This window comes from Lynx canadensis, chromosome A2, assembly GCF_007474595.2.
Source record: "Lynx canadensis isolate LIC74 chromosome A2, mLynCan4.pri.v2, whole genome shotgun sequence".
NCBI lineage: Eukaryota > Metazoa > Chordata > Mammalia > Carnivora > Felidae > Lynx > Lynx canadensis.
This window is the reverse complement of record NC_044304.2, coordinates 144213496-144235953: the sequence shown is the minus strand read 5'-3', so window position 1 is coordinate 144235953 and position 22458 is coordinate 144213496. Positions and strand designations below refer to the sequence as shown.

At 44.4% G+C, this 22458-nt stretch overlaps 1 protein-coding gene across 1 annotated transcript in view; it reads right to left on the bottom strand.

Annotated features, from left to right (window-relative positions):
• SND1 (staphylococcal nuclease and tudor domain containing 1) overlaps positions 1 to 22458 on the bottom strand; it is a 425897-nt gene that overhangs the window by 130743 nt on the left and 272696 nt on the right. The window contains exon 15 of the mRNA XM_030308365.2: positions 21861 to 22002. Coding sequence (XP_030164225.1) covers positions 21861 to 22002 — 142 coding nt within the window. The remainder of the gene's footprint in view (positions 1 to 21860; positions 22003 to 22458) is intronic.

The following is a 22458-nucleotide window of genomic DNA, read 5'->3' as shown; positions in this document are numbered from 1 at the left end:
GTCCTGTTCACTGCTGTGTCCCTGGAACACAGTGCACATTCAGTAAATACCTGTGTGAAGGAAGGAAAGAAGGGAGGGAGGGAGGAAGGGAGGAAGGGAGGGAAGGGAGGAAGGAAGGAAGACAGGTTCTCCAAGTTCATTACATCGGGTGGCACTCTTCTAGTTGCCCCTTGTAACTTCTCGTCTACATCAAGCAGTCAATGCATGTCTGCCCACAAAACCAATAGATACTTATAAGACAGTGAATCTGAGAAAGTCAATCCAATTTCCTGAACCTAACTGTTGTCAGTTTTTACATATTGCCTCAGAAAAATCTAATTAAAAATAAGGAGCAACATTTACTGTTTAAATTTTCTTTCCTTTCCCCTCTCCTTCCCTATGGTGGAGGAGGAACAGTGAAAAGGCTAAGATAAGAGTAGCAGCAGGAGAGTGCAGAGAAGGAAGTGATAATTGCCAAATTGGATAAGCAGCCTCTGAATAAATGAAAATTAACAAGACTTGCTTTCCAATAGCTTCAGATGTAAGTGAAAAGGATTCACTGATGGTATGAGGGAAAAAATTTCATTTGATTCAAAGCATATAAAACTTTTCCTTGATTTCTTTTACTATCCCCCAAACTATCATTGTGACAGTAAATTAAATAAAGGGCAGACTGACAAAGTTAAGGGAGATTAAATGAACAATCCATGTAAAAGCACTGAGCGCATAGGCACTAGTTCACAAGCCACGCAAAAGAAAGGTTTCCTTCTTAGAAGCAAGTGGGAGAGAAAAAAAACTAGGGGCAGGAAAAAGAAAAGTAACTGAGGTAAATAAAGAAGAAATGGGATTGAAACTACAAAAGATTGGAAGAGGAATCTCTGAATGAGAAGTTTGCGTGGGTGGTAAAGTTGGAGGGAAGAAAAGTTCAATGGGAAAGAAGAGAACATTCTAGCACATGGCCCCTGAACAGCGGAGGGAGTGGAAACTGCTGAGTAAGTCAATCACTTTAATCACAGATGCTTTCTTCTCTTTTAACTGTACGCTCTTCTTATTTGCGTTACAATCACCCATACTAGGAAGAAAGGTCAAGATTATATTGATAAAGATGTTTTACAGGCGTCTACATAAATAAAAATGTTCTAGTTAATTACTGGCCTCAAAATATTGGGTATCTGACACTTTCAATTTTGATAGGCAACTTCAGAAAAAATCTGGATTGTTGTTGTTGTCGTGTAGCATGGAAAGCTAAAGCAAAAAGCGATAAAATCCAACAGAGCGGCTTTCCTCCCCGCCTGATGGATCTGCTCAGGAATCTCCAGGGGTCACAAAGGCTATAGGGTCTGAAAAATGCAGGAAAGCTACGAGTTCTGAGGTTTTAGCCTACAGCTAGTAGTTTCTAAGTGAAGTTTGCTTTCTCCTGTTCCCTGAGCTTACTCCATCATGTTGCACCCTCTGTGGCTGATGCCTGCTCTTTGGAAATCAGTGATGATTTTAACTCATGTACAGTCCCAGTTCCTGGAGGCAGGATATGCTCCCAAGAGCATTACAAATGCACGTTGGTGCCACAAACACAACTACCGAACAAAACTCCACAAGTATCTTGGAAATGATATCCAACAGAAATGAGCATCAAAGCTGCTATATGATGAGACTGTATGTAAGAATATGCATCACTTTCTTGCTCTCTATTTTCCACTGAAGAATGCAGGGCTCCAGAAGTAGATGAAGTTTCCACTTGACTCAACACATATTTATTGAGTGCCTACTATGTGCCAGGCACCACAGTGTTAAGCACCAGGAACACAAGAGAGACAAGCAAGCAACACAAAGACTCAGGAAGCTTAGCATCTATTAGAGAAGGCTTGCATAAAAACACAAGGAAGGGAACTACAGGGAACTTTAGGAACACCTAAGAAGGAATGGCTTACTCTAGTCCAGGAGTCAGCAAAGTTCTCTGGGAAAAAATGAGAAGCTGAGAAGTGAAGGACGAATAGAAGCCAGCTACACTTCAATGTGGCAAATGTGGATTTTCCAACATGCAGGCCCAAATAAGAACCAAGGAATCTTCTCCTAGAAAAAGTCCCCCGCCACCCCATAATTCAAGAGGACACCTGAGGACATTTGCTGAGGTTCCTACACTCACTACTAAGGCAGGGACCAGGATGTGTGAAAGGCCCTATGATCTTGGGCATGCCTTTCAACCATTTCAGCCCCACATTTCCATCTTCTACTTTTAACCATCACATTCTGTCCTGAATAAATCAACGTTATTCTCTAGAAAGAATTCCTTTGCAGACACAGAACCTCTATTGTTAGAGAGTGTATAACCTTACATATTTGAGATTCAATCGGCAACTACCACTGCTACTGAAAACAATGCTTGGGTATCCTTCATGGAGAGCTAACTTCCCCATTTTGCTGTTCCACAAAGAGAATTTTAATATAGGTATCAAGGCAGGAAATATCCATTACAGCTCCAGAAGATGAGGCCACAACGACTGACCAGCTTAGGATGCTGCACTAAGGGCCCCACACCTCTTAACAAGCAAGGGCTGGGGCGCCTGGGTAGCTCAGTTGGTTAAGCTTCCCACTCTTGATATCAGCTCAGGTCATGATCTCACAGTTAGGGTTCTGCGCTGACAGTACAGAGCATGCTTGGGCTCTCCCTACCATCCCCCGCTTGAGTTCTCTCTCTCTCAAAATAAATAAACTTTAAACACCAACAGCAAAATAAACAAGGACTAATGTGAAGAGGAGGAAAGGAACATAACATTAAGAACACAGTTCTACATTCATGGATGAGAGAGGAAGCCAAGTATGGCCCTGGTTCAAGTACAGGACTGCCCTCAGATATCACAAGGATAAGGTGCCCCAGACGGCATTTCTGTGAACAGAATTCAAATCGTGCATCAAGTATGGGTGCAAAATGGCCACATAGTGTTTTGCTGGTCCCTGGATAAGAAGTACCACGAATGATTTGCTGGTCACACAGTAACACCATTTCATCCCCTACTTCTTAAATGGGGAAACAGAGTTTCAAATATCTAGCAAGTGGGGAGCCTAAACTCAGACTAGATGGGGACTGGCTCTAAAACCTGACCTCTTAGCCACTAAGGTTTTGTGTGTGCAATTGATATTTCCTAATATCCAAGTCCAAGGAAAAACAAAACAGGAAGAGAGTCTAGACCATTTCCATTCAATAGTGGTCTGCAAATTAGCAGCAATGACATCACCAGGAACCTTCATAGACAAGCACACTCTCTAGCCCTGCATCAGACCTACTGAACAAATTTGAGAAACTCTATGCTAGAACTCACTGGGACTGATGAGCTTTCGAGCTATATCTGGAAGTGCCAGGGAACCATCCTGGGACTCTGAGGGCACATTACTACTCACACCAACAAGTGGTCAGTACAGCCAGTTCCCATTGGATGCTGACTACAGGCCCTCCTATAAAGCTCCTGCTCCAAAATGCAAACCAAGAATGTCCACCCTAGCATTATAATCCTTTTTCAGGTGCAAGGAGAGGACAAGGAATGAGAGGAAGGAGGAGGGATAACTAAGCACTCTTTATCTTCTATCTTCTTCTATTCAGCATAAAACCAGGCCCACCAAATAACAAGGGAAAGAAAAAACAAAGTGATAGAGCACTAAAGACAGCTGGCGATTAGCGCTGACAAAGGCTGAGGAAGCACCTTTTCCTTCTTTAGAGACTCTAACCCACACTTCACCCTGAGGAGGGGAGGGAGCTGGGAAGGAAGAGAAGGAGCTTGGTCTGGAACCAGAATTTCTTTCTCAGATGAAGTCCAAAACAAGGAAAGAGGACTTCTGAGCTACTTGAGTGGGTTTTTTTTTTTTTTTAATTCAAGATTCCACACATAGGCACATGCTATAGATGAGATGCTTTTTTGCCCCCCCAAAATAAAACAACAACAACAAAAAGAAACCCACACAGTTTTTTGTTGTTGTTGTTCTTAAATGCTGCTGGGAGAGTGATTCAGTTTCAAATATAGATAAGGCTGCAAACTTTCTCACTGTGTACGGGCATCTCATCTCCTTCCAAACATTAAGAGATTAAAATCCACCTCCTCTAAACGTAGCTCATTAAAGGCAATCTTCCTGCTAAGTATTGAACTTGAACTGTTTTGAAGCTCAGTGCAAATAAAGGTCAAACTATTTTACTTCCTTCTTAAAGATTTAGGGAAAACAAACTACCACAAGGGCAGGAGGCGGAAGAACTGAATGATCACTGAGAACTTACCACTCAAAATGATTCAAGAAAGAACAGCTTCATTTATTTGCCAGCTCCTCGTCTTATCATCTCCCCCCCACTTCAAATCTCTTCACATTTGCATTGTTCATGTAAAGTGAGTCAGGGAATGCAAAACTGAAGGTTCTCATAGCAACTGTTAACAATCCCACACCGCACATAAGCGGTATTGGCAATTACTAATTGGGTTGTTGCTAAAGGTGAACCCTTAATATACCTCATGTGTGAAGTGGGCGAACCAGCATTCTAATGGAATTTTACCCGTAAGTATTTCTCAGCTTAAGTGTTGAAATCTGTAGCTTTAAAAAATGGGCACGTGAAGAAGAAAAACAAATTCCAGATAAAGCCAATGCTCAGGCACAGTGAATGTATAATCCCACCAAGAAGAGAAGGAGAAACATAAGGCAGCTGGGCCATGTCGGGGCCTACGTCCTACATGAATACAGGGGAGATGTGTGAGCAAAGGGTGCATCCCAAACAAGCGGCTTGCCTTCAAGGAAGCTGGTAAGGCAGCTTCTCAACTTCTCTCTGGTGCTATCCCAGAAACCCTTGGTCCTCATCTCATTAGGGTCCTAATTGCTCTTCTGAGAACTGGATCGATGGCATTAGCATTAGCCTTTGGCTAGCTCACCTTTAAACCCAGGATACTTTAAAACTGAGGTCTGTCATCCAGTTAGAGTGTTTATCTGATGAACTGAGAGAAGACACTGGCTGTCTTCGACGTTGTCAACTCCTACTCACATAGATTACATTTATATCAAGGTGAAAACTTTGTCAACTCAATTTACTGGCCAGCTGACTTGATTTCAAACTCAAAATGCAAGAGTAAGAGTAAGGGCTCATAAGGGCCCCTGAAAGAAGGGCCCTTGAAAGTTTTAGGGCTTGAAAGAATGTCAGCTATCATTTAACAGAATCCAAGGCCACAGAGCTGGGACAATGTCTTGGGGTTAATAACAGTGGGACAGAGCCCATAAAAGTACAGCCAATGGGAGTCGTAGAAGTAGGGGCAGACACCTGTGTGAACCCTGTTAAAAGCAATCCAGTGAGCAGTAAAGTCTGGATGAGAACCAGGTGTTCCAATTCTCTGTCCGGTGAACTTTCTATTATCAACTTTCCTTTAAAGTACTGCAATCTCACCTTTCACCTATTTTATTCCCATATAATTAGGCTTCCTATCTCAACCCTCCTAAGCCAAATAACGTCCTGCTGTACCAAAAGGTGACAATCTCGCTGAAGTCCCCTGCAGGATCATGGCAACCAACGGGGGCAAAATGCTTGACTACGATGAACAAATGCTATTAACACTGGCATCACTATTATGACACTTCTTGCTGTTAAAAAATCAAGGCCATTCACCAATGAATGAAAAAACCACAGCCTAGTGCAATTGAAAGAGACACAATCAGCGAGGACGAGTACACATACCAACATGGCTTTCATTTTGGTGAAAATTCCGGAAGAGTGGATGCAGAAGAGCAAATATGATAAGAATGTGCAAAGTTGAAAGCGAAGAGAAAAGAGACCTTTAAAATGTTGTGCCATGAAACATGAGACAGGGTCCTCGAATAGGAGTTATCATGCTTTTGAGTGGGCACGTTGGGAAGCATCAGCCTTGAGATTCCTTTCTGTGGTGTCCTGCAGCTCGCAGCAGCTTGGAATGCAGATAAATGCAAACTTCATCAAGAAATCACTGATATTTGAAGAGCACCTTTAAAAAACCAAACCCAAACACGCTTGGCAGTATATACGGAGGAATCATTTTGCTTTAATCTGATCCGTTATTTAGAGAAATCAGAAAGGAAGTCAGATTGTAAAGCCCCGATCATTTCTAGGGGCAGCACGAAAAGCTCAAGACAGCAAGCATGCAGAGATACGAGGGGGTGCTGGCTCTCAGTGGCGCACAGACAGGGCTAACTACCTGACGGATGTGCTCCTTCTGTTCGCTCATCCCTGGAAACAGCTGAGCCTGACAGGGCCCAAAGCTGCTATAAGGATATCTTTTGAACCAGAAAGATCCACTGGCCTGACACTAGGCCTGAACTTTGACCACAGCACTTGAAAGCAAGAGTTTCCCTGGGAAAGCCAGGATCTACAATTGCCGCAGCCCACCTTCCAAACTGGGGCAATACCATGGTTGTGGCAAGGGAGCAAGTAAGGTGACACACAAGCTTTTTTTTCTTTTTTTAAGTGTGTTCTGTATGGAATGGAAGCAATTATTTTATGCTGTTTAACAGATAGGAGAGGCAATCTGGCAAAAATCTTCTGATTCTAAAAATACACTGATAGCAAATGGGACAAGTAAATGGAAGATCTCTGTATTACTGTCTAATTTTTCTATAAACTTGAAGTTACACCAAAATAAAGTCATAGGAATTATCATTATTTTTTTTAAATCCCAACAACTTGCGATGCTTAAATGCTGGATTATCCTGGGGCACTGAATCACCAGAGTCAAGACACTGTGAAGGGTGCATCGGGTCAGTCCAGGGAACCTAAGCAGGCATCTCCTCAGAGGAAAGCTCTTTGTTAGTCTACAATGTTAACGTTTCAACACCAGTTTCATGTATTATCTCTCAAAAGTCTGCTGCTCCAAGTAGCCCATTTAACCTTTTCATCTCCAAGTTAGAAAGGAGGGTTCCCCGGTGGTCAGCAAATATTCTCTCCCTCTAACCTGTTCTAAGCTGTGCTTAAGTACCACCAGGACTAGGCTTCGTTAGGAAAGCAGCTGAATAATTTATAAGGGTTGCATAGGACCCATTAGAAGTGCCAGAGCAGTAATAACTGGCTTAGGACTTTGCTTACTCAGGGCTAAAGTTTAATTTGTCCATAAATGCCCCAGCTCATAAACCCATCCCACAGGTCTGACCTGCCTGGTGCTCCACAATCACATGTCGCCTCCACGCTCTCATCTCAGATGGGATCCTACTGGTGTCATCTGGAGGGCCGGAAAACAAATTCAAACTCCGAAACAACTAAAATATCATAACCTCATTACTACAGTTTCTAAAGAGAGCCACTACCAATGTCCCCTTCACCTTTCTTTGGGTAACCCCCAACAAGAGAACATAGGCAGATGCGATAAAAGCAGGGAGGACGGGAGAAACAGACGAGGTTAAGACCTTGGGAACAATATGTTCAATGTCAATTTGGGCACTGCATTTAAATGACAGCATATACAACACGATCCAGAAAATGTGCACTGCTTATTTAGCAACGTAATGAACTTCCCTAGGCCTCAGTTTCTCATTTATGAAATGGAGATGGTAATGATATCCACCAAATATGGCTGTGGTAAGGATTAAATGAATTAACCCACAGCATAAATTTCCAATAAGTTGAAGCTATTATTATTAGTGATTCAGACCTGCTATGAACCCTAAAGAAACATAATCCACTCCCTCAACTCAGTGAAAACACCCAAGGCCCAGAGAGGCTATGGGACTGTGGGGACAGTTCTAAGTCTTAATCTAGTTCTCCACACAGACATCCAGTTCGGTGCTCTCTTTGCTATTTTAGGGCTGTTGTGGCTCTAGTGCTCATTCTCTAAGGGAAAGAAGGTATTTTGTTTTCTGAATTTTCAAATAAGCTAAGTATTAGCCCAGAAACTTCAGTGTTTTGTTCATTCATTCATCCAAGAACTGTCTACTGAGTGCTACCTGTGGGTCAGGCACTGTTTTAGGAACCGCTACAGGGTTTCAACAGCTATAAGGTGAGACAAGGTCCCTGCCTTCAAGTATCTTGCATTCTGGTGATATAATGAGTCAACAAAAAAGCAAATGAATAAACCAGTAGTTCCAGATAATGGCAACTGCTATGAAATAAAAAGGTGACATGAGAGGGAGACTGGAAGTTAGGAGGGTGGAGGTCTCTTATGGAGGCCTCTCGTGCTGATTTTTTTGCAGTTTAATCTCTACGAAGATGACATTCTAACACTGGTTTCGGCATATGCATATATAAATATGCGTAAGTACACATGATAAGAAGAAATTAGACAAAATGGCACCACCCTCTAAAAATTTCACTGTTGGGCAATCCTATCAGAAATAAACACACTAGCGGTTAACGACTTCATCACAATAAACTTCTGGTCTTTGGTCTTACCTCTCTGGCTATGCTAGCACAGAAAGGCAGGTTAAGGCAAAAGACACCGGAGTAATCAAAACGAAGTTCACATCATACTCTTTCAGGTGAAGTTCATTTCTCTACCCTCTGGAGGTTAGATTCTTAGCCCTTGGCATCTGTGCTATGGTGCCATGAAAATTCCTGCCCCAAGAACCAGTTCAAGGGATCAAAGAGCTATTATTAATGTCTCAGTTGAGGCCAATTGAGGGAGGGAATGGCGGCAGAGGCAGGCCACTCACCCCTTCATTCAGCCGCCCTCCTCCACAACGGGGCCATTGAGCAGGCGCCACAATAGATGGCTGAGAAGAAAAGTCCGAAGGAAAGCATACAGAGTCCCCTCGCACAGACTCGGTCATTCATCACCAGGCAAGTGCCAATATCTGGGAACAGCAATCTCAATTTCTGCAAATCCTCCAACCTGCAACAGCTGCTAGTGACTCTGGTGGGCGGCTTTGCTGCTTGCGCGAGTTTCCAATCCCAAGCCCTGGACCGGAGCCAAGTCGACATTACTTAGGTTAGAGACACTCTGGCTGCAGAGAGCAGCAACAATGGACTTCACAGCTTATAAAGCAGCTTACAAAGGGCTCCCGTGTATTTCAAAAAGCACTTCAGATAGCTGGTGAGAGAAGCTATCTTGCACAAACGCATTCAAGCAGTTTATTCCTAACCCACTTAATTCAAGGTTTCTGTCAGAAGCCAACGACGTAGTGGAGGAAGGTGCAGAGAAGCACGAGAGGGACGGATGGCTAGGCAGCTGGGGGAGCACAGGCAGCCCCAGCCCTCCCCTCGGAAGCGCCAGCTCAGCAGGACAGGGAGTGACTGGCAGCAATCAGCCCTTCACCTGGATAACACATGCAATGAAAACACAAAAGACAGTGTGTGGGAACTCAGTTCTTTACTGAGTGGTTTGTCTCAACTGCCTCCAACAGCATCATTAGGCAGCATTTACAAATGCTACCGAAAGAACCCTCTAGATGCCTGCCACCAACAACCAAATGCACCGTCATCTGACTGCACAGGTGGCTCCAGCCTTACCACTCGCCAGTCTCCAGGGATCCCCCCATCTCCTCCATGCTATTTGTGCACACCCTGTTAGGCCCAACTTCGTTCATGGAGAGCAGTTTTGCCAGGTAAAAGGCACAGAGACTAAAAGACACTAAAGGCTAGAAGAAAACACTGAGGTGCAGAGGCCCGTGGATTTGGAGTCCAGAGCTCATGGAAGCCACTAAAGTACACAGCAAACAATGGATGTGCCGAACAGGGACCACCTCTATGAAAAAAAAGGAATACAGACTAGGTAAGAATTCTTTGTTAACATTGTCTTGTCCATGAGCTTTCCCAAAGGACTTCACATGTCTTTGGTTTTTGGGAAAGGAACCAATGTAAAGTTTTGAGGGAGAACTGTCCCTGAACTCTTACATGTTTAAATGGAAGGACCCCTCACAGGCCTATGGGGCCCTCAAGACAACAAAGCCCATTTGGAGATCTGATTGCAATGTTTGTAGTGGTTGGTCTGAGTTTCCTGGAGAACACTGAATCAGCAGATTTCTAGGTAAGAATTTATTACAAGGCTAATTAACAGAATCAAGGAAAAATATACAGAGCTGTATCAAATGTGAAGTAGGATTTGGAACTGGAAAAAAGTTATTAAGCACTCATTCATAGGGTAACCCTATTTGCTAAGGGAATAAGGAGTAAATGTGATGTGGCAGTTTTTACCATGAGGCCAGTCTCATAGCATGAAATGGGTCAACAGGAGAGTAGGCTTAAAATGTCATTACCGCGTGGGGCGCCTGGGTGGCTCAGTAGGTTGAGCGCCCAACATTGGCTCAGGTCATGATCTTGTGATCTTTGAGTTCGAGTCCTGTGTTGAGCTCTGTGCTGACAGCTCAGAGCCTGGAGCCTGCTTCGGATTCTGTGCCTCTCTCTCTCTCTCTCTCTCTCTCTCTCTCTGTGCCCCTTCCCTGCTCATGCTCTATCTCCCTCTCTCTCTCTCAAAAATAAACATTTAAAATAAAAATGCCATTACCATGCAATTTCTTTTATTACTGTATGAAATGCCATGTGTGACAATGACACACCTTAGTGGGATCAGGTTCTAAACTAACACATCTGTACTTGGATCACGAGCTTCAAATGCAACTCTTTATGTTTTGGTTATTCCAGCAGCTACTTTGCAGAATGATGACTACATGAGAGGAGATCTTCAGTGAGAAGGACAGTGGGGAGGAAGGGAACAGAAATTGTTTATATTAATTGGAAAATTTTTTGCTTGCTTACCCAGAATGCACAACTTCCCATACGACTTCCCGGGACTTTTCATGATGTTTTAAGTTAGATTTCACCAAATGGAAGGGTCCCTGTGACAGAACTCAAGAGAACCAAACTTGAAGACCACAAAGAAACAGCACGATGGCATGAACACAGACCTACGTACCAGAGTTCTGCCCCTAATCTCCTGCCAGAAACCAGCCAAACACTAGCTTAAGCTAATCTGGGCACGCCTAAGCCTAGGAAGGTTCCACTCCCAGGTCCGTGATCCATGGCTGTGCATTTCTTTCTTTTTTAAAATTTTTTTATTTTTGGGGGGTAATGTTTATTAATTTTTGAAAGAGAGAGAGAGACAGAATGCAAGAAGGGGAGGGGAAGAAGGAGAAGGAGACACAGAATCTGAAACAGGCTCCAGGCTGAGCAGTCAGCACAGAGCCTGACATGGGGCTTAAACCCACAAACCGTGAGATCATGACCTGAGTCGGAGTCGGATGCGTAACTGACTGAGCCACCCGGGCACCCCCATGTGTGGGCATTTCTGATTTGGTTCTTGTGCCCGAGGTGCTGAAGTCACCATGTGCCAATAGCAACAGTTCCCCCAAGAGGACTGAACTTAAACTTAAAAAGGCCACCTCTAACCTGGTCTCATACTATTAAAGTATGTGCTGTCCTTAGTGCAATCTAAATGCGCTTCTTGTCAAAAATAAGCTCCGTGAAGGCATACAGTTTCCCTTTCTTCCCCATGCAGCACCATGCAATAACAGGTTTAACAAATAACCGTGGACTAATCAACTATAAAAAGGAGGGATCTGAGCATGAATACAAGCAAGAACAAGTGCCCTTTACCATGTCTTCTCGCCCACCAAACGGTGGAGGAGAAAATTCCCTCCTTTCTAATCAAAGCGCACTGCTTACCAGGAGCACAATGCGAAAGGGAAAGGTGGCCACTCTGTGCAATATGCCTATTTTGATACAAAGGGTTGGGTTATCATTAGCACTTCCCAATCAGTAGCACTCACAAATAGGTCTAAACTTAGAACAGAATAAAAAAAATCCCTATCAAACAATGAGAATCAAGAGTGAAAAAGAAATAGCTGAAAGAGACTAAAATACATCAGGGCCCTAGAGGAGTTATTTCTGAATTCCCTGCACATACGACATCATTCATGAAGAAGGCAATGGTACAAATATAGCATAAATGTCGTCTGCTCTAGCTTGTAATTTAAAATGCAAATGCTAATGAGTGAACTGGTGTATCAGTAGAGTTAATAACCGCATGCCTAGCACAGGGGCTGCATCCAAAACACACACAGAGAAGAGACAGACACCATGTTCCAATTTAAAAATAAAAACACCCAAATTAACCCTAGAAAAATCACTAGCAGATGTACAAGCTCAGGAGAAGGAGGCACACCAGGGCAGGGAAACGGGAACTTCTCTACCCATTGTAGACGAAGTAGTCAATTTAAGTAACTTCCTACATATAGTGAAGGTAAGCACGGGAGTTACTAGGGTTTAGTCAGGACTACTGTTGCAAAGCACAGATATAATAAGGAAAAACTACAGGGAATCCAGAAAGCTTAAACAAAGTTTCTCCAGAGCCCACTTAGAAGCCTATAAGCCAACCGTGAAGGGAGCCATATGTCCAGGACTCAAAGGCTACTGAACAGAGATGTAGACTTCATTTACTTTATCCTAGGCAAAGGGTGGTTAAAAAAGCAAAAACAAAACACACACATGCGCGCGCGCGCGCACACACACACACACACACACACACCCACCCAAAGTTAATAGTCTGGGTTAACATGGTAATTTAAATAAATGGGGGAAAGTGCAAATGGCGAAAGAACACGACAGAGAATGCAGTTGTGTCTCAGATGTCTCTCAGATATGAAAGGAACTTCTGTGAATTGTTCTTGCTCCCACAAGTTCTGTGCTTGGCAGCCCTACATCAGAATCCGGGACCAATCCCATGGCAGTGAGACTAAGGGCAGATCTCTGGGCTTCCTTGGAGCCCCACATACATGAGGCCTGAGGATATGTATCATGGGGCCAGTGGTTCTACCCAGCTCCTTGAGTAAACACCTGTGGCGTCCACTCAGGGGCAACACAAGGGTGTGCTAGGGCCAGCTACCCACACCGGGCACCTAGTGTGTTCTAATTCTCATGTCAGTGTTAGTGCCGTTCATTCAAATTTTATACCAAGGGCCAGGCACAGAGTGGTACAGACAGTCCACCAGGTTGGGGAAGCCTCAGGAAAATTTTCTGAAAGGAATCCAAGGTGAGCAATGATCTAGGGTTTGGGGGCAAAGATAGTTTTTCATGATGAGGAACTATGTTTTTTTTAAACCCAGTCATAGCTCTGCTTGAAAAGGGGATGTGAGAGGTGGTTCCCATAGCAACCAGGATGAAGTCTTATAGGCAGTGTGTACTGTTCACCCCGGGACTGCCCATTACCAGATTTCAAAGCATTTCCCTTTAATTTCAAATTACCACACCATTTATACTCCCTCTCTCGCATCCAGGTCCTGCCATTTTCTACTATTAGGCTGGCCAAATAGACACCCCACAGGGCAGGGGGAGTGGAGAGTAGCCCAACCCTGAATGTTGCTGCTTACCACCACTTCTACTAAATGGCTGCTGGCAAATGCCAACAGGCTAACAAGATGACAATGAAAAACCCACACTGACATGTACTTTTCTGGCAAACACAAGGACGGAGTTAGAACGGAGGTATCTGGGCACAACCAGAGACAGGTGCTGGTACTGGAAACGCTCCAGCAGAGAGCAGCTTCCCAGTCCCTCCCCACCAGGCCCACCAGGCCCACCAGGCCCACCAGGCCCACCAGGCCCACCAGGCCCACCAGGCCCACCAGGCCCACCAGGTGGAAGGCAGCCCACATAACCTGTAACCGACCCAGAAAGAACGGTCAAGTGGGGGTGGGGGTGGGGGTGGGGAGAAGGAACAGAAAAGGAACCCTGAAGGAAAAGCTCCCAGGTCTGACCCTTTTGTACCACTCTACTAGCTCTTATTAGCTTTGCATGGAATCATTCCAATTCCCATCCAGGATATTTTTTCTCTTGTCTCAACTATTATTAAAACTCAAAAGCATCAAGAGTAAAAAGCAACAGTAGAAGGCAAAAGTCCAAAGGTTTGGGAGGAAAGGATTCTTCTCTCTTAATTTTGACCCATCCATCCAGAGGGAGTGAATGAGCCCATCTCGTAACAGCTGAGGATAAATCAACATCTTTCTCTTCTTGGCACAGAAAACCCAACCGAGAGGGCGAGGGCTAAGCATCCCAGTTAGGAGGCTGCGCCACCCTCGGCAGTCTGCTGGGCTCCACAGAAGGTTGTGCACCGCTAACATGCTTCCCTTCGGTTGCTGGTCTCTAGACAGGCTGGCACAGAACTGCCATGTGGGCCTTGCTGTCTCCCTTACCTCCAGGTCCCAGCTTCATACTAAGATAAGCAGACCAGTTGGATGGAAATAATTAACCAGGAAGCAGGAGAGCAGAGCAAGAATTTGTCTTTAAGAGTTTTAGCTCCCAGGTCTGTGACTGCCATTAAACCATGCTGAACAAATCTTATTTTTATTGATGTCTTTATTTATTACTGACTCCAAAAAAAAAAAAAAAAAAAAATTGAAATGGCTACCGAATAGACTGAATCTCTGCCTCTGGACCCTGAAATACCCATTACATCCTGGGAGTCTCCTCTGATACCTACGACTAGTCCTCAGGTCCTGGCATTTCTAGGTCTCTTACCGTCCTGCTCACTCTCCTCTGACCCTTCTGCAATCTGCTGACATCCTTCCTAAAAAGGTGGTCCTTGGATGGAGTATCATACCCTAGGCCTCCCCTGCCCTGCGCTGAACCAGCACTCAGCTCCACCCCTCTTCGGATGTTGTACTGCTGGGCTATAAACCAGGATTGCCTTAGCCTTCCTGACAGTATCACAATGTACATGATTATTTTAGAAAAATCAGGAGCGGTTTTCATTTGTATAGTTTTTAAAGCATGCTTCCCCTACTCTTAGCCTTCTTAAGCATGTATTTTTTTCTTCATGTCTATACATTCTTTACTTCAGTAGACACAACTACTTTGCTTGAAGGCTGGAACTTATGTATTTCTAAATTCCTAGCCAATGCAAAGTGGAAATAAATTATTAAATAGCCATGCCATTGAATGACCCACAAACATGATGAGGCTCATTCTGGGGATGATTCATGATCTAAAGATGGGAGATAATCAGGATATCTTGGTAGGCCTGCACGTTCATCCACGTGACATGACCAGGGCTGGTGGTATCGTATACGTGCAGAGGCCAGCAGCCACGGGGAGAGCACTCACTGAACGCTCAATGGCAGGAGGGCAGTGAAGGAGGTTTACGCGCCTGTGCAAAACCACTTCTTTCAGGCTACTCTTCCTGAGAATAATATAGGCTAAGTCGTTTTGCCTAGATCAATCACACCTAGCTTGCCAAAAGAAATGCTCCCGATCTTGGATGTTCAAATGCCACCTCTCTTGTGAAGTCTCTGCCATTCCCCAATTGTTTTTTTCCTCTGCACTCTCCTGGTATGTTGCCTATGCTTTTCACAACTCCTTTTTATTTTTCCTTGTTCAAGTTTTGCACATAGCTGTCTACACTATTAGACTAAAAGCTATTCAGGGAAGCAGAAACTGTCATATTAATTTATGCATCGCCCATAATCTACCTATCAAAGACTGCTTTTTCTTATAGTGGGCTTACAAAATCTTGGCCTCATTAAAAAAGTCTCCCCTAACCCGTTTATTGCGCTAATGTTTTCCTCACGAGTGGCCCTCCAGGACATCCTGACATGAACATAATTCATAAACTTCATACAATGGTATCTTTAAGAGTGAAGAACTAGTGCAGCTCCAGAAATGGGCATGTCAAGCTGCCCATTTCCGGTACTGGGACCCAACTGAAAGCAAGTAGGCGGTGGAGACAGAACCAAACTGGCCAAGTCCCAAGAGAGAGAATACCCCACTTTACAATTCAGATGCAATTCAATTAAAGCATCTGAAAGGAATTCATAAGTATCAGCAGACCCCATAATTGCTTAATTAAGGATAGAAGCCCAGCAAACACAACCACGTAACAGCCTGATTCATTAGCACCTCTGTGATAGCAGAATGGGATTTCTCACTCAAACATACATCGGTTTTAATTGTGTAATTTGGTGAGGCACTGGTAATCAATGGGGATCCACCATTCCTGGGGCCAGGAGATGGGGATGATATTCCTGTTCACCTTCCCTTTTCTCTTTCATTTGAAGTTTTTGGTCTACTGAGAAACAGACAGTTGTTATTCCTATTAGAACTGGTTGTGGAGAAGAGGCGTTAAAAAGAAAGGACATGAGCTACTTTACTGAAAGACATTCAGGGTGGAAGGACACACGGTCGAACCTTTAGTTCACCCACCATGCACATCAAAATTTATCAAACCCTAGATATCTAGAACCTTTTTTCACTGCCTTCCTTGTCATAATGCAGCTGCACTGGGAAGTTGTAATCAGAGACAGAGAGAGAAATTGAAAAATGCCAAAGGGCAGGCAAAGGGAAGTCTCATTTTCTAGTCTTGTTTCATATGACTAGGTAACTGGTTAATTAAAAGTCACCTACTGTGATCTACATGGGAACCCCCTGCCAGGTGGCTGCTGCCTTCTAGGTGATTTGTACCATGAGTTCCAACCAAGATGACTGGCATCCACACTCCAAACCTACCTGAGTCCACAATTCCTCATACATATTGCTGTCCTAGCTTCAGGAACAAGGAAATGCAAATGGGGTGAGCTCAGTGAGTTAGCGAAAGATACCAAATAACCTGATATAAGACTACCTGGATTACTTTGCACTTCAACCTCAAATTATTCTTTTATAATTCGGGCATTTGTTTACCAGCACTACCTGGATACTTGCTCTGCTTAGCCAACAGGACTACATGCCTTTAGCATGACCCAGATACCCCAGAGCTAAGAAAGTCATTCAAAATGAGGCAATGTACTATAAAGGTCATAGCAATGACACACTCTCCATGCCCACTGGTGCCATTAAATAAAAATGTGAATCAAAGGCTAAGTGATCTGCAAATACGTGCACCTCACTTGTCCCTTCAGACAAGGAAACTAAAATGTGAAACACATGACAAGTGAAAAGAAATGAAAACCAAAGAGTGGGGGTAAACTGCTTTTGTTCTAATGGAAGGAAAAGCACGGAGTGCACTAAATGCTGGATAGGAAAAAGGATGCTCTTAAACAAATGCAGGCTGCCCAGGCATCTTGGCTTCTCTGCGAACTCAAGACAAGACCTGACTGTGATCGCCTCCGTGAAAGAAATAAGTGTGCACAGGAGGAGGCCACAGCAACAAGCAGAGGGACCGTCAACAGTCTCCGTTCTGATGGTGTGAGGTCACCTGCTCACCGACCAAACCTAAGCCAGGTGCTCAAAGGACTAACGGGCGATAGCTATCAGGAGGCACTGACCTGTTAGCTACAGCTGACTTTGCCCAGCCCCACCTGCCATCCCATCTGACCAAGCAACCATTCTGCATACAGGGGTGCAGGAACCGTGACAGAGAGGCCAGCTGGCTTGGGCCAAATGCCACTCCCTATCAAGCTGCGGGGCCGTCTGCCCAAAAAAGGCCACATGAAAATGGAAAGTATCCAGCCCACCTTCAAGTCCAGAGGGCTCTCTGAAAAGGCTGGGATTAATGAGAGCAGCACATATGGGATTGCTGAACAATTCCCTTGACTTTCCCCTTGAGAATCACAGCGCAAGCTCCCTCCTGGCTGCAGAGAGACATTGTTTCCAGCAGAAAGCCATTCTTCCATGATGTAGGGCACATCCACCCTCACCTGCAAAGCCGTGCAACGAGGTTCACTGAACCAGGTGAACTGCCCCACAGTGTGAATGTTGCATCTGTGTCTACACCCACGTTCAGTGTTCTTTGTAGTTGGTGTCTCAGGGGACCAAGGGTCCCCTCCTCTAAGGACACTCCCTCCTCCCTGTTCTCTATCCATCTCATTCCTTCGGTCTCCTTTAGGTCATTGCTCTGCTGATAATTTCCTTGCAGCCTTTCTTCATCTCTTGTCCTCAGAATTCAGACCAGTGCATCTCATGCTCCCTATGATATTTTCTCATCCATGCTTTTCATATCCTCATTTGCCAAGAAGATTTTGTTAAGTTTTACCTTCTGCAATTGGTGCTATGAAAACCACCCGGGGGGTGCCTGGGTGGCTCAGTCAGTTAAGCATCCAACTTTGGCTCAGGTCATGATCTCACAGTTCGTGAGTTCAAGCCCCACATCGGGGTCTCTGCTGTCAGCACGGAGCCTGCTGCCCCCTCTGTCCCCCTCTCTCCCTGTCCCTCCCCTGCTCACAGTCTCTCTCCAAATGAATAATAAACAGAAAGAAAGAAAGAAAGAAAGAAAGAAAGAAAGAAAGAAAGAAAGAAAGAAAGAAAGAAAGAAAACAATAGGTATACTGAATAGCTTTTCCAACTACAAGCCAGGTTCTGTTCTAGTCTTGAGGAAGAATTATGGTTATAAAAGCATTCAAGTCGCTGACATCCTTAGGTTGTTACTGTGACCCTTTAGCTTTCATTTTTATGCATTCCTTTTGCATTCTCTGTGAGAATTTTGTAACGAGCACTCTATTTTTGATTTTGTTCCTCATTTCCCACATTTACACCCTAATCGCCTGTGATCTGACTTTAGCTGAATCAAGTCTGATGAAATCGCACCGACAAAGGTCATCTGTGACTTACTAATTGATAAACAGTATAAAACTGCTTCAAAGTTTTTACCGACTTGATATTTTAGGTAAAATCTGACACTGATGACTCCTTGGAATTCTTTCCTCTCTTGGCTTCCTGAACATTACTCCCAGGATTCTCCGCCTAATCCTCTGACCACCAATTATCTGTTCCTAAAACCAATTCTTACTTTTGTGTTGCCCGTGCTGGTGGACGTCCCAATGTGCCCAAACACTCGAGCCTTGGACGAGTTACTTCCCTCCTACCCTCAAAGACACCCCCATTTCTGAACCCCCAAAATCCAGTCCTTCCCTGAATTACCAAGTCTTTCTCCTAAATATTATTCCGACCTCTCCTCTTCTTCACTGCCAGATTTTAGGCCTCTACCCACCCCTCTTGCTTCTTAACTGCTTTCTCAGCCTCCAGCCTCATTTACTCCAATGTATTCACCAAAATAAACTTCCTTTAACACAGGTGTGAGCATGTCACTCTCTTGCTCAATACCCTGAGTGACTCTGCAGGTCCACGGTATATCCCGTCTGCATTCGCATCCTCATCCCACCCGAACCCCTCAACTCTTCATACTCCACCAAGACCAAAGGGGTCACAGTTGTCTGACACACCGAGATTATCAAACCTCTACACCTTTGTATTTAGAACGTGGCTCTTCCTCCTTTGCCCCTCCTGTGCCAGCACTGCAAACTCTCATTTGTCCTTCAAAACACAGCTCAGGTATCAGCTGCTCAGGGAGGCCATCTCTGTCTACGCAACCACTTATTCCCTCCTCTGTATTACTTGTGTGCCTTGTAAATACTTCTCTCACCTAGTGCCCAATACTGCAGTTTGTCTGCATGTCTGTCTTCCCTCTAGAGTGTCCCGACACCCAGGACCACATCTTACCAGGATGTAGAGTTGCTTGCTCTAAACTCAAAGGGAAAAAGCCAGGGGCCTTTCCTTCAGTGAGCTTTCTGCTCATTCAGCAGGAGGCTAGAACAGTAACTTTCCTTGATTTATTTCCATTTCGGGTAGGTCAGCGTCCCCACGGTAGAGCCAGAGCCCTGTGCATTCGCACTGTACAAGTATACCATTCCATGTAAGAGTTAAGAAAAGCTCTACTTGTGAATGAATTCACCAAGTCTTTGTGAGAGGAAGGGGAAGGAAACATATTTATGGGATAATCCACTTTATGACAGGCTTGTTCTGAACTCTCTGTACATGTCATTAAACCCTCACAAAAATCCCAAGAGGCAACAAACTCTCTAGTTAACTGAAGTGTAAACTAAGGCTTCAAGAGAGTAAAAACCTCCCTGAAGTCACCTGCTTGTGCAGATTCAAACCGAGGCTTGCATGCTCTTACAACTTTTCACCGTCCTGTATCCTTGCTAGGTTTCTAAAGAAACCAGAAGATGCGGAATATAACCGCATATAGTATGGCAGGAGAAAACTGTAAACGCTTCTATTTTATCATGTATTTGCCTTGGTAATCTATCTTTCAAAATATATGTTAATGCAGGCACTGTCTTTTGAATTGCTAAGCTTAGAATAATGCCAAGTCCACACAGGAACTGGCTGCTGCAGAGGCGAGTGACCAGGCTGCATGAGTCTGGGTTTCAGTGGGTTGGAAACTGCCCCAGTGAACACTCAAGCAACACATATTCTACTATACATATATAGCAGGACAATGCCTTTCTGGCAGGTGGCTAAAGTCCAGAACAGTCAAGCAAGACAAATGCTCCATGGGAAAGAAAGTACAACCAGAAGGGTTCTGCAGAAAAAATCCAGCCAGGATAGGTCTAAGCTCTGAGCTGGCTCCACTCAGGTCGTTGTGAGTTTAGAAGCCAGAACTTCAATGTTTTCTTTCCCCTATAAACCTGTGGCCAAGCTTCCCAGAAAGAATGATCCTTTTTCTCTTGTTCACCTCAGGGATAAAGCTCCACGCTGCCAAAGAGGACACTTTTGTTTTGCAGGTACAGACCAAAGGAGAAGCCGAATATATACTTCAAACTCTGTAACAACAAGAATTCACTGATAAGAAACTTCTCCGCTCCGGAAATCTTAAGCAAAGGGCACAGATGGCCTCCCTCACACACTGCCACACTACCCCTCGGTGTACCCCTGCCACACTCACAAGAGCACAGCCCTCCAGTGTGGTATGGGTTTGGTTTGGTCCTTCCTTTCTGCAGCTGCCTCTGAGCTTCATGTCATACTTCAATTAGTTCCTTCAGAAAGCCTGCAGAGCTGTGCAGTGATCATTACCTTCTAAAGAGTATGAGAGAGAGCCTCAGCCAGAAGTGGCGGCCCAGCAGCAGCAGTGAGCGTCACGGCCATGTGTTTGGTGAGTGATTTATCTCACATAACAACCCATTTAGTGAGGGCCTGGGGGAGGCCCTTATCCAGAGAAGAAACTCTCGGTGCCTTCTAGGAAAAGGAGGCTGAGGCAATCTAGCAGGGGACAGCAAGTGTGGCTCCCATTTCTCTTCCCCCGTGGCAAATTCTACTCAAGAATCCAACAGAAGGAGTGCTGAGGGAACAGAGCGGCAACAGAAAAGGCGACGTGCACCAGGAGGACACGGCGGAATATGTCCTTTGTGAGTGAGTGAATGCTTGTGTGTACAGGAGAGGAGTGTGGGGTGTTGAAGTAAAATGACACTTTCTCTCAAAGAGCACAGTCTCTGCGAAGTACTGACTAGAAATAAATAACTTTATTATCTGCCATCAGGGAAGAAATAAAGCAGTCTGCTCCCTGAATGCATAAATGTAAATTGCTCGAAGAGCACAGTTGATACAGAGTCTTACTGGGTTGTGACATATTAAGCTACTAGAAGAAAAGATAGGGTAAGAGAGATGCACGTTCAGTCAGCAAAGAAAGGGTGGCTTGCCCTTGCGTGTCAGACTTAGTGCAACAGAGAAATACTATAGATGCAGGAGTCTGTGAAGGTAATGTCATGTCTGAGTTTTCACAAAAGATTTGGATCCTAATGACACCTGAAAAGAATAAAAGAGAGACAAAGGGCACTGCCTAGGGAGATACGAGGGGAGGGTATGTCAGCCCTTTGGGTGATTGCACACGACTAACATGACAGGCGTTGTCTACCCCAGATGGGAAATAACCACTGTGAGAATTCCATCAAGATTTTCCTTTGTCTGGAATTCCCTTCACTCAGGCTGTGCAAGGATACATTTTTAAGCTACTTTTAAGCTACTCTACTCTTCTACCCTGTGGTTGGTAGAAATGAGGAACAGGGAGAGGGCAGTGCTGGGTCTGCCGTAACAGAGGGGTCAAATCTACAAATTTTGTGTTCACGTCTCAATTAGAGACTAAAACACCTAGATGGGTTCAAGGTCCTATCCACAACACAAGGGAAAGGAAGGCACATGACCTCCATGCAGGACTTCTGAGCTCCAGGAAGAATTATCAGGACACAGAACACACAAGACTTACCCGCAAGCAAGAATGTGATAAGGCAAGTTTCCTTTGGCAAATACAGCTTGAGACGAGAACCACTGAAGACATATTCCACCACAGCTTCCGAACGACCTGCCCGCTGAAGGAAGGGCAGAAACTGCTTTGCTTTTTGGGTATCCTGGTGGATAAAAGAAAAGAATCGTTAGAAAAAAGTAATAGAATCTGAGCAAATGATTCTTTCTCTCTGTTCTAGGGCAAAAAGTCTGGCAGACCACAGGAAGCTCGTCGGCAAATAACCCTAGAAGATCAGACTATTCTGAAACTATGACATAGGCAAGATACCCATGTGATGTCGACAGAAGAAATATAATCAGAGGCTTCCAGAACATTCCGTGTGCTTTCCTCGATTCTGTTCCTATGCACTCAACGGATATACAAGTTAGGAAAGTGCTTTTAAATGAAAATGTCACTCCTCACAGGATGGAAAAAAGGGCTTTTCTCCCTTCAACATAAATTGAGGGGAGAAGACCAATACTAACGTTCCTTGGAGGTTAATTTAACCTTTAATTATCATTAAAAAAAAAAAAAAAAAAAGTGACTCCCAGGCTGTGTTACCAAAAGCCCCTTCCCAAGA